The following is a 19967-nucleotide window of genomic DNA, read 5'->3' as shown; positions in this document are numbered from 1 at the left end:
GCGCTTAAGACAAACTAGTTTGTCCTGAAATCGGGTTTGGCCGGTAACATCTATCTCTGAACAAACTGAAACAAATCAAGCCTCCTAATATGGAATCACAACAAAATAACTCGATATGGATGCCGTAGCGACATCTGCTTAAAACAATTCGAAGTTTTATTTCCGGAGAAATAAAGTCCCGCTCCCCTCGGTGCTTCAATCGGTGGCGGTTTATATGTAGAGGAGCGCATGCCGTATCGATTGCAGCAGTTGCAGGGAGAACGGAGCACCAACATAGTGGATACGTGCCTTAATGAGACCAAGTTTCTGGTTACGCCTTCGTGGTTTCTATTACTTGCAAACCAAGCGAATGCTGAATAAAAGAAGACACGGGAGATCTATTATTTGTATCTCACTTCCTGCCTTTTAAGCGTGGCAAAATTCCAACGAAAACTTGGTCCTGATACTCAGTTAGGAGTAAAAGTAATACAAAAGAATTCGCTGTAAAACGAAATCAAGAGACGTCTTATATTTCAGTTCGTTCAGAAAGCGTCATAAACGCCCTTACTACCGAACTGAAAGAAGATGCCCAGCGATATTTGAAACATTTCAAAAATTTGGGGGGCGAGATCCATGACCCTGACATACGAACTATCTAGACTATTCTAGACTGCTTAAAAAAATACATTGAATAGAATAACTTTCATAAATTGGTATTTTTGGAGTTATCCTTACCTCTGAGCTGCTTCATGTGAGCGACTGCCATTCGGAGAATTGTCAGCTTGTCAGGCTTCCTGGCAAGGGCACTGCATGTGGGAACCATGTCTGACAACTCGGTAATGTAAGCTGTCATCTTATTTCTCCGCCTCCTTTCAATTTCGCAATGATTCTCCCTACTGTAAGGCGCAAAAAAAGGCATCAGTCATTACATCATTCGTCAAAATATTTCAAAGTAAATATTGTTTTGTGTTACAATGCTCTCAGATACTCTTTTTTAATACTATATTACATATACGTCAATGATAATATTTTCAATTTTAAAAATTCAAAAATAAAAACTGCACCTAGAGAAACAAACATACAGTCGGAAAAATGAAAGAATACCCATGACCGAACATATAAAACACGCTGTATTTTCCTGTCACGGAGTCACACAAAAAATTGCACAGCGCAAGTACATGCAATAATAATTATTACATGTACTTGCGCTGGCCAATTTTTTGTGTGACACGGTGACAGGAAAATACAACGTGTTTTATATGTTCGTTCTTAGGTAGGTACTCTTTCATTTTTCCTACTGTATCTCGTTCCGAAATATATTTTTTTAAGTTGAATACCTTATAGTTTTAGAATATTTTGATCAAACTGATATTTGAAATTTAACAAATTTTAAAATGTTGAATGGGTTGCATATTATGTGAGTTCATTTTAAATGAAGTAAAGAAACACAGACGTACTCACAATCTTTTAATTACTTCGACGACCGGTTTCGATCTCTACAATATACAGATCATCTACAAAATACTAATAATAGAAAGCCAAAATTTTGAAAAGGTATGTAAATGTTGACATTTTAGAACAACAAACAAATACATACGTATGCACACACATGAGCAAACAAGTACTCATATTTTGTTTTTCTAATTGCTGGAATTTTTTATTGTAAGATTGATATTATGCCGTCATGGGAACGAGAGAAGCCCTCGACAATCTACTAGTTCTAGCCCAAAAATGCTACGACCAACAGAAAGACATATCGATATACTTTATAGACTTTGAAAAAGCATTTGATAAAGTAAGACACGACCTACTATTAGAACGTTTGCAAGAAAACGGTTTAGATTGAAAAGACATCAAAATACTAAAAAACTTATACTGGAACCAAAACGCCAGAGTATTAAGGATCGAAGGTTCCACATCCGCAGAAGTAGAAATTAGGAGGGGAGTTACACAAGGATGTGTTCTATCACCCCTCCTGTTTAATCTTTACTCCGAGTTTCTATTTAAAGAGGCACTGGAGGATTCCAAGGATGGAGTCAAGGTGAATGGCGTAGATAAATATCAACAGCATCAGGTACGCCGTTGACACGGTGTTGATTGTGGATTCCGACTTGCGTCTACAACGACTTATCGACAAGACCAACGACCTGTGAGCAATTTGGTATGCAAAATAAACATTAAAAAAACCAAAGTGATGCCAATCCGAAAAAACCAAAATGTACCTCAACCTTGGTATCAAAATGTACCACAATAAATGGGCACATTTTAGAACAGGTCAATAGATTTAAGTATTTGGTATGTTGGATCGATAGCAGCCTAAATCATGCTCTAGAATAGAACAGGCGAACAAATCTTTTGCAAAAATCAAAAAACTGCTTTGTGATTCTCGAATAAAACTCGAAATTCGACTAGGTTTATCAAAATGCTACGTCTTGTCAACTCTTGTCTATGCAGTTGATAAAATCTCACTGATCGCATCAGCTTCCTAGCCCAGTTGAAAGGGTGACGTTTTAGCACCTGTATGTTATATCTCTTTAAACTGTGCCATTTTACCACAATTCAGTGAAAAATTATCCACGCTCCTCAGGACAATAAAAATTGAGAAAAAAGGCAATATATAAGGGTTTGGTATTAGCTTAACACGTTGACGGACAGTGCGTCAAATGTATGAGCAAGTGTTGTGACACTATATGTATTTTGCAAAGTAGAATAGGGAAAAATGCAACGTCTATAGACGTTGTGGCAGATTACATCAATGGAAATTAGATGTCTATAGACGTTCTGTCCGTCAACGTGTTAAGGATCATAAATAACAAATTTCGACAGAAATTTCGCTATTTCTCGTTGTGTTGAATCATGTCTTCAGTTCGTACCTTTTTCTGTTACATTATTCTATTTCACTCGGCCTGCGGTTTCAACGTACCGTGGGAGTTCTTTTTAACGTGAAAAAAATGTTTAAAAATGAATATCGTCCTAGTCGGACCCTGTACTTTTATAGATTGGTGATCAGGTATGAAATTTTAGAGGTATAATTTGAAGATAGACATGATAACCAGAAATTATCTAAATTTTCACTCCAATTTTACCATCGCCTTATTATGTTATTAAAATATGGGTGGTTATAACTGAAATCATTATTTTTTCGTACAGTTCTTGACGTTGGCATGAAGTCAATTTGAGTATGTAAACGCTGAGTTGTTCCGAACAATCATTTATAATCAAAAATAAAATTCGAAAGATGCTTGCTTAATTGGATCATAATTATGTACAACAGAATGATACATAATTACATACAGTCAAGAAATAAAAAGCGGATCTAGAAACTCTTGAATGGGTCTGATACAAGTTTTTAGAGAAACCACAAGTACTGTTTTCTTTCTAAATTGTCATAGAATTTATTTAATACCTTGGGCAAATATGCAAATTGCATATTTTGTATGTAAATATTTTAATTTTTGCTTACTTTTATGACATTTTGATATTAATGCGATGAATAAACAACTGGAAAAACTGAATGTTTATTTTCTATTTTAATACTACGATAATTGTGGCCATTTAAAGTAGTACCAGCTCTCTAAGAAACTCATTAATATTCAGCTCAGAGGGGTGGTATTGTTAGAGGTGTGGAATTCCGTAAACAAGGGATTTACTTGTTTTATCAAATGATCCCTTGTTTATATAGAACCGCTAGTTTATGTAGAGCCACAGTTTATGTCAACGCGAAAGCCACTCTCCCTGTGGGAGAGTGACTTTCGTGTTGAATTCAATTGGGAAAGAGGTATCAAACAAGGAGTTAGTCTTAGACCGCTACTATTCATAATAGTCATGAACGAATTGGTTAGAAATACTGCAGAAAGAACCAACCAAACACGGACAATAATAGGATATCAAAGATTACAGCCAGTAAAAATAGAAGCCTTAATGTATGTATATGCGGATGACATAGTCCTTATAGCTGATTCCATAACCAAAATAAAAAAACTTATAAACATATGGACAGAGGAAATGGAGAAACTAAAAATGGAAATGAATATCGAGAAAAGCAAAATAATAGTCATCGGAGAAAAGGAAGAAAATGAAATAAATATAAAATGCAAAAATACTCAACTGGAAATAAACTTACGTGCATAGAAATCGGACCACTTAAAAATTTGGTCATTTTTGAAGTCTCGTATTTCCTAAACCTGTTGGCCGATTTAAGTAATTTTTTTAGTATGTTATAGCCTTAGTCTTTACCAATATCGATGTAATAATATTATTGCTAAACAAGTAAGTGTTATTGTATATCGATCGGGTGTAACAATTATAGTGTGTTTTTTCTTCAAAGTTCGGAACACCCTGCGGAATATTCTAGCGTATATAAAATATTGAAATTAAAACTCAACTGTAGCCTTAGGCTTTCTTAACATTTTGCTTTTTGATTCATTCGCTTATGTTGGATAATAAAAAAATTAGGTATTTTAATAACTAGCAACGTTCTTCATCAATACAGGGTGTTTCTAAATAAGTGCTATAAACTTTAAGGCGAAATTCTGCATGAAAAATAATGACCGTTTCATTTATAAACATATGTCCGCAAATGCTTCGTTTTCGAGATACGGGATGTTGAAATTTTTCTTACCAACTGACGATTTATTTACTGCTCTAAAACCGGTTGAGATATGCAAATGAAATTTGGTAGGTTTTAAGAGGCAGTTATTGAGAATTTTTTGGCATACAACTAAGAATTTTATATTCAGCATTGGCGTGCATACGGTTAATATGACCGGGTAATATGACCTGTATGCACGCCAATGGTAAATATAAAATTCTTAGTTGTATGCCAAAAAATGCACAAAAACTACTTCTTAAAATCTACCAAAATTCATTTGCATATCTCAACCGGTTTTAGAGCAGTAAATAAATCGTCAGTTTGTAAAAAAAATTCAACATTCCGTATCTAGAAAACGAAGCATTTGCGGACATATGTTTATAAAGAAAACGGTCATTATTTTTCATGCAGAATTTCCCCTTAAAGTTTGTCGCACTTATTTAGAAACGCCCTGTATTGATGAAGAACGTTGCTAGTTGTTAAAATACGTAACTTTTTTATTATCCAGCATAAGCGAATGAATCAAAAAGCAAAATGTTAAGAAAGCCTAAGGCTACAGTTGAGTTTTAATTTCAATATTTTATATACGCTCGTCCGCTAGAATATTCCACAGGGTGTTCCGAACTTTGAGGAAAAAACACACTATCATTGTTACACCCGGTATAAAATAACACTTACCTGTTTAGCAATAATATTATTACAGTGATATTGTTGAAGAATAAGGCTATAACATATTAAAAAAATCACTTAAATCGGCCAACAGGTTTAGGAAATACGAGACTTCAAAAATGACCAAATTTTTAGGTGGGCCGATTTCTATGCACGTAAGTTTAGTTACCGCATATTATCTTGGAAGTATAATTTGTCAATGATGGAAAAATAGACCTCGAAGTAACAAACAAAACAAAAAAAGCGAACAAACTGTACTACGCACTAGCGCCAGTTTTGAGAAAAAAGAATTGTCCCAAGAAACAAAAATGAAAATAGATAATACGATTGTGACACCGACGATACTATAGTCCGTCTAGAAAGTATCCGGAATTTTATATTTTTCCTAATTTTAATAGATTTCCTTTTTGTAACATTGTACGACAAAAGTAATGCATCAAGTAGGTTGTGCCGATAGTAGGTTATGGACAAAATCGCATGACAACACCATCTGTCAAATACTGTTGTTTGTAAACAGACTTAAGATTTGTGAAATAAAGTCGCAAGTAGAAAAAAGAAAAGTGGTGGAATATTTGTATAGAAAGGGTGTCCGAAACATTAAAAAATTAGTGCAATTGACTGAACTCGGAAAAAGTGCAGTGTATGAGACAATAAAGAGGATAAAAATGGCATAGATATGAGACATAGACCAGTTTCCGGTAGACCGCGTAAGATTCGCGGAAACAATTGAAATGCTTTAGTGGCTTTAGGACGACAAAATCCGCGCCTAGGGTTTAGAAAATTATCGAACAGATTTGGAAATCAACGAAGAATAAAAGTGTGTCCAGAAACTGTCCGCATGTCACTGAAAAAGCAAGGCTACAATATCAAGGAATCCAAAAATAATCCCTACAATTACACCTCTGCAAAGGCAATGAAGAATAGATTTTTGTCAACGTTTTCGAGAAGATAATTTTAATAATGTCTTTATAATCTGATGAAAGTTGTTTCCAGCTTGGTGCAAATCATCCAAAAGTCCTATCAAGAGAAAATGTTACCGTTCAAATTTTCAAATTTCCCACTAAAATAATGGTTTGGGGAGCAATATCTCAGCGTGGTGCTACACCTCTCTGTATAGTTAATGGTACTGTTGATAGTGCGAAATACTGTGACATCCTAAATGGTTTTCTTCTTGAAACGGCTCATGTTTTATATCCAGAGGGGTGGCGTTTTCAGAAAGATAATGCAAGATGCCATACTTCTGCTTATACTCAAGCTTGGATGCAAGAACACGAATTGGCAACAATTCCGTGGCCAGCAGCATCTCCAGATCTTAGCCCCATTGAAAACATATGGGGACTGATGAAGATTGAAGTGGAACGAGCAGCGCCACGAGATAAAGAAGGTTTGATTCGGTCGGTTTTACAGGCATGGAACACCATTACCGAAAATTATGGCCTTGACCTAGTTTCGGGTGTACCTGGACGTTTAGTTAAGTGTTTAGATTTAAATGGAGGTTGTATAAGTAAATGAGATGAATTCTTTGTTGAAATTTTATATTTCAAGTGATAGAAATAAATACCGTAAAATTATAATTCTGCTTTCTTTTTTCCGGATACTTTCTAGACGGACTATATATACGAGTGAAAATTGGACTTTGGAGAAAAAGCATAATAGTAGGATAAATGCAATGGATATGAGACATCTACGAGCTATAGTCGGAAAGACCAAATGGGATAGAATAAGAAATGAGACAATAAGAGTAATAACCAAACAGGAACCAATAATGAACAAAATAATAAAGAGACAATTAAACTGGTATGGACATCTGATGAGAATGAAACCCAGTAGACTAACGAGAAAAATTCACGGAAGAAGAAATATCACAAAAAATAAAAAAGGCCGATGAAAAAATGGGGATACATGATACATCAGATAGTAGATGCGGGAAAGATTAAACAGAAAACGCTTGAAGAAATGAAAATAATAGCACAAGACATAAAATAATGAAAGAGATGGGTGAATATGTAGCTAAACTACTAAATGGGAGAAAAAAAGAAAGTATTTCAATAAAACATAAATTCTATCACATTTCCATGACAAAAAGTAAACACAGTGTTTAGCTTTTTATTCACGCTACTATTAAATATCTTAAAAGATTCCCAAAGCAATTTTGTTCATAATAATTGATAAATGTTCTTTATAGCAGTGAAGAACTCGTTTCGAAGGGGGTACTCATAGTACCTAACTGTGGGAGAGTGGCTTTCGTGTTGTGATTTTTTCCACTGTTAATAATATAATATTGTTTAACAAAAATTCGAATTTGTAATTTTCCATTCTTGCCGCTACTTAAAATATATGCTTTCCTGTAATGGTAGGTAATTTTCTTATGAACCGATAATTTTAGGGATTCGCTTCACTGATCTTAATAAAGATCCTTATGGGATCTCGCCGAGATATTTTTAATTGAAATTCACTTCTTCTGAACAGTTCTGTACTACTTGAGGTATATTTTTTGAATTATTCTCTAGAATGTTTTTTGATTTTTTTTATTTAGTCCATTCACTCACGGTAAAATATTGCAAAACCTTCAGATTTTAAGGAACCGCTTGGATTTATTATACTCCGGTCAACTTACACATCCGAGGTTACAAAAATTACCATCAAGCTGAAAATTGGCAGAATTGTTCAAAATACCATCATAAATTAAATTTAAAGTCCTCATAAATCCGACCCGAGCTAAAAAATTTACGCGGTGTCAAAGGTCACCAAATACAGTTTTTAGCGATTTTCAGCGAAACGGTAAGTTTTATCATAAAATTAGTTGTAACAAAAAATGTAGATTAGATAATTATCTATAAAAAATGTATCATTACTTTTTTCCCTAAGAGCCACCGTTTTTGAGTTACAACGATTCAAAAAGTTGTAATTAAGCTATTTAAGGGTTAAAAATGATAAAAAAAGTTATATATAAAAAGCGGTATAAATTAAAAAAAAAAAGGGAAATTTATCCAACTCGTTCATAATTTTCTAATACTTCTGCTTCCTTTTCTCCTTGTTCTTCTTCTTCACCTTCTAGTTCTTCTTCTTCTTGTTCATCCTCGGTGCAAGTAAATTGCCCCAATAATGACACATCGCATGGCTCCCCGATAGAATCAAAATGAATCCTCAATTGTTGGTGATTCAACATTGGAGCACGACCAGTTTTGACAATTAATGCATGCTACCGAACAAAACAGTCAAACTTTTTTTCAACCACATTTAGCGCTACATCCCTTTTTACAGTTGCAAAAAATTGTGTTCAGGAGTTTTTCCGGCGCAGGTGGGAGTAAAGTTTGAATTGGTTCTAATGAACTGTCGACTAATTTACATCCACAGTCTTTTAGATCTAGCTGATCACCAAGCCACACTTGAACTTGGTAATATACCCGAAAATGATGTTGATGAGCAGCCGCTGAGGTTGGAGGAAAACAAGATAATTGCACTTGTTTTTTATTTCGAGTATTTTTAAAGAAACATGCATATCGAAACTTATCTAAGCACGTAGTTTTTTTAGGCGCTCCATACATAGAGAGAAGAAAGATAATTCCGTTGGAAATAAGTTCTTGTGTAGTTGAATTAGTTTTTTTTTAAACTTCAGCACATTCAAGTAATATATAAATAAATAGGTTTAACACGTATTTTCACTCCGGAGTAGTACTCAAGACTAACTAATACCTCGAGGGTGTCATCTACTTGAAGGATTTCGTCACCCAGGAAGATAACGGTGTAATTTGCATAATAGTAAACAAACTAAGTTTACATAAAGTTTAGTGTATCTTGAAATGTTTATTAGTACTTAACGATAAACATTCTGCACAGAAAGTTGGCTTTCATTATTATGTTCAAACCCTTCTAGAAAAGAATAGGTAGGGTGATTAGATTAGCCGACGTACCGATAGAACGTGTTTATTCCAACAAAACCCATCTTTTCAAATTGAATAAGACGCATAAGTAAGAAGAATTATTATAAGTTAATACTTTGTCATATAAATTTACTATTTTTGTTGGGAATAAGCCGTAAAATTGAAATAGTAATTCTTATTATTTTCGCGTTGCATTCACTTTGTAAAGATTTTCTGTTGGCACTGTAATATAATAGAGCTTAAACATTGCTTCCCTCGGTGGACCGCAAGCTGTATAGTAGAAACATTATCATATTTATAATATCTTATATTATTATGTGTAATATAAGTTAAGTTGACCGATAGAATATTATGTTTACTTGTTACAGCTTCAGTGATGTATATACGTGGTATACTAATACATATTATGACGATTACAACTCTTTTAACTCTTTGAATCGTTGTATCTCAAGAACGGTGGCTCTTACGAAAAAAAGTATTAAGATATTTTTTATAGATCATTTAATCTACATTTTTTGTTAAAACTAATTTTATGATAAAACTTACCGTTTCGCTGAAAATCGCTAAAAATCATATTTGGTGACCTTTGACCCCGCGTAAATTTTTTAGCTCGGGTCGGATTTATGAGGACTTTTTAGATTTCATTTATGATGGTATTTTGAACAATCTTGCCAATTTTCAGCTTGATGGTAATTATTGTAACCTCACTCCTATTTTTGAGTCTAACTAGACCGGTCTATTACATGGAATTTGACATACACATAGCTAACATGTCCAAGAAAAAAACTGATATTGTGCCGATGTATGATTTTGTCCTGGGGATGATGGCTTAACTTTGTCTAGTCGGACAAACTTTGATGTACGGGAACACTGGAACAGGGTAAGTTTTAATTGTGGAACAGGTTACAGGTTCCGAACGTCAGACTACGAAAACGTCCGATGTATTTTGTCGGACAGAACTTCCAATTGATTTTTTACCCTTTCATTAATAGTCTAAGATCTGAATATACTAATTAACATTTTTTTTTAAAGTATGACAGAATTATTTTATGTTTAAATTAAATAGGCATATTCAATACAATTCATAGGTTATTCAAGAGAAAATTCAAGGAAAAATATTGAAAAAAAAATTTGCGGTGGACATCAGAGCTCATTATTTCATCATAGTAAAGAAATAATTCAAAAAGGTTTTATTAACTTGAGTTTTTCGAGGTAACGCTGTCCAGTTTTTTTTTAGTTTTATCGACTTTTGACTTTTTGATCTCACTCAGAAATCAAAACAACGAATTTTTTTTTTGGCAAAAAAGGGTGAAAATCAACATATTTATTATTGTTAAACAAAAAATAAGCATAAAACAAAAAATATCTTGACAGTGTTACCTCAAGGAATGTCTAAAGAAAATATATAGGGTCACCTAGGGTTAGTGTGACAGCGGTGTTAGTGTGACAACATTAAATACTAATTTATATTGTGCTTTTATATTACACATTATGATATTATATTACACTTCTATTGCATTTCAACAGATTATTAAAAAAAGTTGTTTCAGTCCCTTCCGTTTTTTTAGGTTAAAATCATAGTATATGTATGTATTTTAATTCGAATTTGAAATTCTGATATATTAGTCCAAATTTTGTCTTTCTTCAAAATTATTTGTATTTAATTATGATTTTTCTCTGCATGGTATTGCATGACTTATTTTATACATTTAAACTTATTTTAAAGGCCTAATTGTCTTTATCTATTATTTTTTAGACATGTCACAATCACCCCACAGATTTTCACACTGTGGGGTTTCTGTGACAGTGAAACATGGGTATAGTGTGACATATGACACTATCATCACTTACTACCTTAGTTTGATCAGTTTATGGTTGACAGTAACTTGCAACCGTTCATCAGAAGATCAAGGGATCGCTGGTTCATCATCTATCACTCTATTAAAATAGCACCAAATCACTGGCCAATCCTCCAGTCCATTACAAGGGTGTCAAATCATCGAACTTTCTATTCCGCAAGAAACACCAGAGAAAGTGTTTGAGCATATTATGCTTCTGGAAAAGATAGTTCAAACTAGCGTAAAAAAGAAAGTTAAACGAAGAATTGATACTGCAGAAATAATAACAAAAGAAGAATACATCAGTTCGTTAAAGACAAAAAGGCTGAGTCCATTAAAGTAAAACAGAAAACCTGTCCAAAAACAATCCAGAAAAAGTCAAACAAAGATGAATCAGATAGTGATGAGGAGGTAGAAGATATGTCTTTAGGGGAAAGTGACGAAGTAGAAGAGGAATTCTTAGAGGAAACTGCGACACTAAAACCTGTAAACGAGGAAAATATTAAACAAGGCTCTTTTATAGTTGCAACTTTTATGGGTGGGAAGCGTGGTAGAACTGCTTTTAGGTATGTGTGTGTAATTGAAAACTTTGATGTCACTAAAGATGAAATAGAAGTGGTAGGATTAAGAAGTGTTGATAAGGATAAAAAGGAGTTTTGTTGTTAATGAAAAAGACAGTTCGTTTATTAGAATGTCTCAGATTATAGGAATATTGAAGGATCCGATATTATCCCTTAATGGTGAAAGAATTCGGTATACTTTTAATGGAAAAGTTGATGTTTTTAAATGTTAGATGTTACTGAATTTGTAAAATAAGAAAAGGTTCTCAATAAAATACCTACGTTTAATAAAAAGATTGGTGTTTTAAATAAGAAATTTCACATTTTTTTTCTAAAATTGTCTAATTTTTAAATGCCAAAAATTATTACAATATTTTTGTAATGTCTTTCTTTGTCACACCAAGGCACACTCAATCCTAGGTGCTTTTAAATGGCAAAAAAAGCTAGTTGTCACACTATCCCTAATCCTAGTCACAGTAACCCCATAATGAAGGGATAGTGTGGCAACTTACCCTTTTAAATAAAACATAATATGGAAGGAATTTTAAAAATGGAACATGCCTATTCACTGTGCAATGATTGTGACAATTAACCAGAGAGTGTTCATTAAAAATCTGAAACCTTTCAATTAAAAACAAATATTTTTATTTTAAAATCAAATTCACACTAACCCTAGGTGACCCTACAAAATTCCAGGTGGGTCGGTCAAGTAGTTTTTGAGTTACAATGTCTACAGCCTTGGAAAAAAGCAGTTTTGAGGAAAAAGCGTTTAAAGTACTATCCGTTGCAAGATAATTCGGATGGAATTCCGCAGATTAAGAGACTGGGCCGATATCGAGGTACAAACCAATCTGGGGAATTCCATCCGAATTATCTTGCAACGGATAGTATTGTCAACTTTTCTTTTCAATTTCGGTTTTCTCTGTCAAATAGAGTTCAGAAGAGTAGAACTCATAGAGTAGAGATCAGAATATCTTTTTGAATCGCGAAGTAATTTACAAAACAAAATAATGAGAAGAGCTGTTGACCGTTGTTAACTACGTTCAAGCGTGCTGGCGCGAACCTGCTGCAAAGCGAGTCGAAGGTGGGGATATTCGATATTCAACGCTATCTCCCTACCTCCCTACCTTCGACTCGCTTTGCAGTAAGTTAGCGCCAGCGTGCTTGAGCGTAGTGAGAAACGGTTAACAGCTGTTCTCATTTTCTTTTGTAAGTACTCCGCGATACAAAAACTTATTCCGGTGTGCATTACTCTACGATTTGACAGACAAAAGAGAAATTGAAAATAAAAGTTGACAATACTTTAAACGCGTTTTTCTCAAAACTGCTTTTTTCAAAGGCTGTAGATTGTAACTCAAAAACTATTTAACCGACCCACCCGGAATTTTGTATATATTTTCTTTAGACATTCCTTGAGGTAACGCTGTCAAGACATTTTTTGTTTAACAATAATAAATATGTTGATTTTCACCCTTTTTTGCAAAAAAAAATCGTTGTTTTGACTTCTGAGTAGAGATTTAACACATCGGACAAAAACGAGAAAAATTGGGAAAAAACCGGGTTTTTTCCGTTTTTTCCAAACCATTGGAAAAAATGGGAAAATTTGAATATTTTTTAATTGAGACTTGAAACGTGAAAAAATGCCAATTTGATAGTCGGTAAAATACACTCACCGGCAGAGAAAACGGGCACATTAAGTAATTTTTTTAATATGTTATAGCCTTATTCTTTATCAATATCGCTGTAATAATATTGTTGCTAGACAGGTACATTGTCATTGTATACAGGGTGTACGAATCAAACTGTGTTTTTTTCTCAAACTTTGGAACACCCTGTGGAATGTTCTAGCCTTTATAAAATACTAAAATTAAAACCCAACTACAGCCACAGATTTTCTTAACATTCTGTTTTTTTATTCATTCGCTTATGTTGGATAATAAAAAAGTTAGGCACTTTAACAACTACCCCTGTTTTTCGTCAATACAGGGTGTTTTTCAATAAGTACGTCAAGCTTTAAGGGGTAATTCTGCATGATAAAATAATGACAGTTTGCTTTATAAACTTATGCCCGCAAATACTTCGTTTCTGAGATAGGGGGTGTTGAAATTGTTCTTACAAACTGACGATTTATTTATTGCTCTAAAACGGTTTGTGATATGCAAATGAAATTTGGTAGATTTTAAGAGCTAGTTATTGCGCATTTTTTGGCATACAATTGAGAATTTTATATTCACCATTGGCGTGCATACGGGATATATCTAAAATATTTATACCCGTATGCACGCCAATGGTGAATATAAAATTCTTAATTGTACGCCAAAAAATGCGCAATAACTATCTCTTAAAATCTACCAAATTTCATTTGCATATCACAAACCGTTTTAGAGAAATAAATAAATCGTCAGTTTGTAAGAACAATTTCAACACCCCCTATCTCGGAAACGAAGCATTTGCGGGCATACGTTTATAAAGCAAACTGTCATTATTTTATCATGCAGAATTACCCCTTAAAGTTTGCCGTACTTATTTAAAAACACCCTGTATTAACGAAAAACAGGGGTAGTTGTTAAAGTGCTTAACCTTTTTATTATCCAACATAAGCGAATGAATCAAAAAACAGAATGTTAAGAAAACCTGAGGCTATAGTTTGGTTATAATTTCAGTATTTTATAAAAGCTAGAACATTCCACAGGGCGTATACAATGACAATGTACCTGTCTAGCAACAATATTATTACAGCGATATTGATAAAGAATAAGGCTATAACATATTAAAAAAGACCCATTTTTTGGGGTGCCCGTTTTCTCTTCCGGTGAGTGTATATATAGTTTTATTTTAATAAATGCAGGAACTTTAATAATATCTATTAATATCTAACATATAAGTACAAACATGTATACAGTGATGAACGCGCTAATAACCGGCAAAATAACGCAAAAGATGGAAAACATAATACATTGCGAAACAAAAAGAGATGAAACTAGTGGAGGTGGAAATTATCGTTATAAACGTACTTATAAATTAACATTACATTACAAAGTTTCTCATCTTTAGACGTTTGTGACAGGAGTATTTTATAAAATTCTACTGTCACAGTGACAGTTGTCATACTCCTTTGATAAGTCTAAAGGTGCGAAACTATATAATGTAATGTTACTTTATACATTTAAAACGATCATTTTCACCTCCACTAGTTTCATCTCTTTTTGTTTCGCAATGTATTATGTTTTCCATCTTTTGCGTTATTCCTGAATCTGCAGACCAAGCATCTGATTCAGACTCGATCCCCGCTTCATAATCCTGGATGGATAAAACAACATGATTTTTATCTGTTTTTCGTTTATAACCAAATTTAAATGAATACCTTCTGAATTTTATCCTGTGATTGTATTTCTTTTGCTTGTATGTATGAGGCCGTGTAAAGACCAGTTTCTGAAGAGGCGGAAGATGGAGGTCCATTTAAATTTCAGGAGCCAATTGGCATAAGTGGCTGCGATGTAAACAAACCTTGCCACAATATAATGGGATGAGCATTATTCGCACTATCCAATAAAGAATTTCGACTAAAAAATCCAATTTTTGTTCTAAATCGGGTTAGATTTGCCACCACCTTCCCTACACCTAGTTTAAGTGAACGAGCCATTTCAGAAATGAAGTATATAGTTTCCATTAGTTGGTCTTCATTCAATAATTATTCTCCTTTGAAACGAGCATAAGGAAAATTGGCTGCAAAGTGAATCGGCTTAGAACAAAATTCGTAGCGTTCTTCAACATATTTTAGCAAGCTTTCAATAAGAGAACTAGTCTGGTGTCTGGTTAACTTGTTGGGCAATATTTAATATTGGGTCTTTTATATACTTAAAAACAAAAGGCACTTCTGATAATATAGATCTATGCGATTCTACTAAATTTATCGATTTTAATACGGGTTAAGAATATGTTTAGTATATTGTAACAAATTTCAATTTTTCCGAATTTTTCCTGTTTTTCCGAAAAAAAAACATTCTGAGTGACATCAAAAAGTCAAAAGTCGATAAATCTAAAAAAACTCATAGGCCAAACTTTCCTTGAATTTTTTCTTAAATAATCTATGAATTGTATTGAATATGCCAATTTAATTTAAAAATACAATATTTCTGCCATAATTTCAAAAAAAAAATGTGCTTGAAATTTTTCCTTGTTTTCCATGTTACTAATGATAATGTCGAGTTACGTGCTACAAAAGTAACTGACTCAATACACAATAGATTTTATTTGATATAAATAACAGAAAAATCAAAAATTTCTTAAATTCTGTGGGTGGCCCGTTTTCTCCGAGGCGCAGTTTATGTAGACTAGGGTGACCAAACGTCCCGTAAAAACGGGATTGTCCCGTTTTTTAACGATTTGTCCCGGGGTCCCGAAAAAGTCTCTCGAAACGCCTAAATGTCCCGTATTTGCGTTGGGTTGATTTTTGTATCTGACTATATTTTCTCTCTTTAATTTTTCTTCAATTTCTGCATTTGTTTTCATTCTTATTTCTCCCTCTTTTGTTACATTGTGGCCCAGTATTGTTCTTTCTCTTTCTTGTTAATCGTCGTTGTTTCCATCCAATATGTAACACCAAGTCTTATTAAGGTCTAATATAGGTTCATATTATACTTAGAGTCTTGCTTCTCAGCAGTTTTCTACCGTGTAGATGTTTTTCTGTCCTTCAGAATTCTTTCCTTGTTCTCTTTTTTTCCGGTTTTCCCTATTTTTACTCCTAAGTAGCTAAAGATGGATACAGTTTCAAATTTATGGTTCTGTGTTATTAGATATTTCTGAGTTGGGTCGTCTTTCGCTATCGCAATGTATTTTGCTGTGAGCTGGTTTATCTCTAGTCCTATTATTCTCTTCGCTTGCTTATGTAATTTTCCAACTGCAAGTGTTATCTTCATCTTCGCTGTGATGACTGAATCATCTGCATATGTTACTATTTGAAGTTGATCTGTAATAATGTTTTTGTTTGCAAGTTTGTCATCCTCATGATTACAGATTATGTCAATATCTGATATTGTCAATCAGATTAAATACTGTCGGAGAGATAGAGTCACCTTGTTTCACGCCTTTGTGTACATTAATCTCCTTAGAAGTTGTTCTGTTGTAACTGATCCTTGCTCTGGTGTCCTTTAGGCTCACTGTTAGCATATGTCTTAATTTTTCTGGCATTCCAACATTCTCTCGCTGCTCCATCATTTTTGTCCGATTGGTTGTATCAAAAGCGCTTTTGAAATCCATGAATATTAGCTGCATTTCTCTGTTGTATTCTCTCGATTTTGGAATTATTTGCTCCACTGTATGCATGGAATTAATCGTCGACCTCTCCCGGTCTGAATATCTTCTGGTATTTTCCTAATATTCGTTCAGTGCATGATTTAAGTCTTATGTTTAGTGTATTTTCTAGAATGTTATATGTGTTGTTTAATAAAGTTATTGCTCTGTAATTCTCGCACTCCTCTAGATCTCCTTTTTTATATATAGGGTGAGGCAGATAACGGGCCTATTAGAAATATCTCGAGAACTAAAGTAAAGAAAATTATGAAAATTGGAATATAGGGGTTTCGAGGTGTGAACTATTTAATGAAAATATTTTGGTCTCTGCTACTTCCGGTTACACCGGAAGTTGATTGTAACTTCGTTTTTTTAAATGGGACACCCTATATATTTTTACGTTTTTGGATTCTCCTTGATTTCTTATTTCTTAAAATATATGGTTTTGCAATATTATACAGGGTAGATTAAAAGATAATTACGTTTTTTTATTAATTTCGTAGCAAAATTCACACCCTGTAGAATTGTAGTAGTATTACATCAAAATCCCTTTATATGTTCAAATGATTTTTAATATGGTCTACTATTGTTACCAATTATTAGTATAGCTAAATTTTGAATTTTAGTATACAGGGTGGGTCGAAACTCGGCATGTGTATTTTCTGAGTTTTCTTAAATGGAACACACTATATTTTAGTATTGTAATGAAATGGTATTTTATGGTACTTTTTAATTTCTTAAGCATTCCCTATACCCAACTGCTTTAATTTGTGCTTAATTGTTAATCGCACCAACAATCTTAACTATGTAGATATTTTGATAGCTCAACCATTATTGGCAATTTTAAGTATCAGTCTCGATTAGTATGTATTTATTTCCAAAAAATTATTTGTGATTGAATATTTTTACGGCCAACCTAATAAAAGTTCAGGTATTTTGTGTTGCAATTAATGTTTGGATTGAATCACCAATAACTCACAAATTGAAGCAGTTAGGTATAGGGATTGCTTAAGAAATTAAAATATCCTAAAATAACATTTCATTACAATTCTAAAATACAGGGTGTTCCATTTAAGAAAACTTAGAAAATACTCATTCTGAGTTTCGACCAACCCTGTAAACAAAAAACGAAGAATTTAACTATGTATACCAATAATTCTTAACATAGTAGACTATATTAAAAATCATTTGAACATAAACAGAGTTTATTATGTCAAACTACTACAATTCTACAGGTTGTGAATTTTGGTACGAAATTAATAAAAAAACGTAATTATCTTTTAACCTACCTTGTATAATATTACAAAAACTTATATTTTAAGAAAGAAGAAATCAAGGAGAATCCAAAAATGTGAAAATATACAGGGTGTCCCATTTAAAAAAACGAAGTTACAACCAACTTCCGGTATAACCGGAAGTAGCAAAGAGACCAAAATATTTTCATTAAATAGTTCACACCTCAAAACCCCTGTATTCCGATTTTCATAATTTTCTTACCTTGAGTTCTCGAGATATTTCTAATAGGCCCTTTATCTGCCTCACCCTGTATAGGTACCTACTATAATACCTGCGTTCCAATCGGCTGGTAGTCTGTTTTGTTCATATTTGTTGTATTAGCTGGTTTATTTCTTTACGTAATTCTCTTCCTCCGTATTTTATTCGACAGTTATTTCATCTTCTGTGAAAATTTTTCCTTCGTCCTTTATCTTATCTTGTACGGCCTTACTTCTTCATCGCAGTGTATTTCCTTCACATTGAATACCATTTTTTCGTAATATTCTTCCCATATTTTGCTGATCTGTCTGTCCTCAAACAAGGTTTTTCCTTTTTTGCTTTTTTCGTCCTCTTGTTTTAATGCTGGGCTTATGTTTTGCTGCTTTGACTTTTTTGTAAAATTATTGTTGTATTTGATAATTTTCTCTGTCTTTTTCAATATCCTCCAGCGAAACGAGTCATTTTTCTTCTTTTTATTTGTTGAGATCGCTTTGTTTCTCGATATTTTGTATTCTTCCCTGTTTTGTTCTGACGGGTTGTTGATCCATGCCATTCTGGAGGAGTTTTATAGTTTTCTGTTTCGCAGTCTTGATCGTACGTAAATTACACATTCAAAAGTATGTAAATTGAAAAGGATTTATTTATAGGTCCCAAATTAGCTAAAAGACCATGTTTTAATTTCCCCTACCTGTTTGGTTATCGCTCCAAACCCTCCTTGGCAGTGGCGCACCCAGGGGGTTTTGAGGGTTAAACCCCCCAGGGCATATGAAAAATATACAAAAAATCGTAGAAAAATATAACATGTCTTTCACAAACAATACAAAAAAAATTCGACGCCCAACCAACCAACCCTCTCCCCCAGAGAAAAATTCTAGGTGCGCCACTGCTCCTTGGATGTGTCCCGTTTTTTCAAGTTTATGATTTGGTCACCCTAATGTAGACCATCTTTTTAATAAAAATTTTAAATACGTTGATAGACCAAAATATTTTAATTAAAGAAGGTATGTACTTTATGGACTCAAACTGGAACATGGTACATAGTACAACACATTTCGAGACCCGAACACAAATGGTTCTAACTGTATTTGGCTCGGAATTGAGAATAGGTACACGAAATGTTTTATTTGTAGGTGTCTTCATTGACAAAAAGGCACAGGTAGCTCGGACTCGGACCCACCTGCGGGATGGAAGTTGTCTTCGATTGTAAACGTACTCCGACGGTCCTTTTTAAGACGATTCGAACTGTTCATCCCGTTTACAAGATTTGTCATGTTGCTTCTATCAGCAAGAGGAATTTTATTGTTTTAATGGTATATAAAAGTTTAACATCAATTAAAGCTGAACATATTTTTTGTTGGTCTCGAGGCCAGCAATGTCCGACGACAAATAAAGTTTTATTGTGCCTGCCTGGACGTTCAACACATTTACAGGACCGTATCCGGAATAAGAACCATTCCGGCACAAGTACTGTTTTTTAATTACAAGGCTGCTTACGCTAAAATAGGCAGAAATAATAGAAATGCTAAAAGAGTTCCAAGTGCCTACAAAAATATTATGATTAGTAAAAATGAGACATAGAAACACCATTTGTGCTGTGAAATGCAATGGTCTCAGAAGAATTTGAAGTGAAAAATGTGGTGGTTATTGCAAGAAGTGGAGA

The 19967-nt window shown here is 33.6% G+C and overlaps 1 protein-coding gene across 4 annotated transcripts in view; it reads right to left on the bottom strand.

Annotated features, from left to right (window-relative positions):
- Positions 1-19967, bottom strand: part of LOC114344813 (aryl hydrocarbon receptor nuclear translocator homolog) — a 357658-nt gene that overhangs the window by 112099 nt on the left and 225592 nt on the right. For all 4 annotated transcript variants that reach the window (XM_050641369.1, XM_050641371.1, XM_050641368.1 and 1 more), the window contains one exon: positions 715-875. In XM_050641369.1, the coding sequence (XP_050497326.1) occupies positions 715-875 (161 nt within the window). The remainder of the gene's footprint in view (positions 1-714; positions 876-19967) is intronic.

Source organism: Diabrotica virgifera, chromosome 10 (genome assembly GCF_917563875.1).
Source record: "Diabrotica virgifera virgifera chromosome 10, PGI_DIABVI_V3a".
In the NCBI taxonomy this organism is placed as follows: Eukaryota; Metazoa; Arthropoda; class Insecta; order Coleoptera; family Chrysomelidae; genus Diabrotica; species Diabrotica virgifera.
This window is presented reverse-complemented; position numbering and strand designations above follow the sequence as displayed.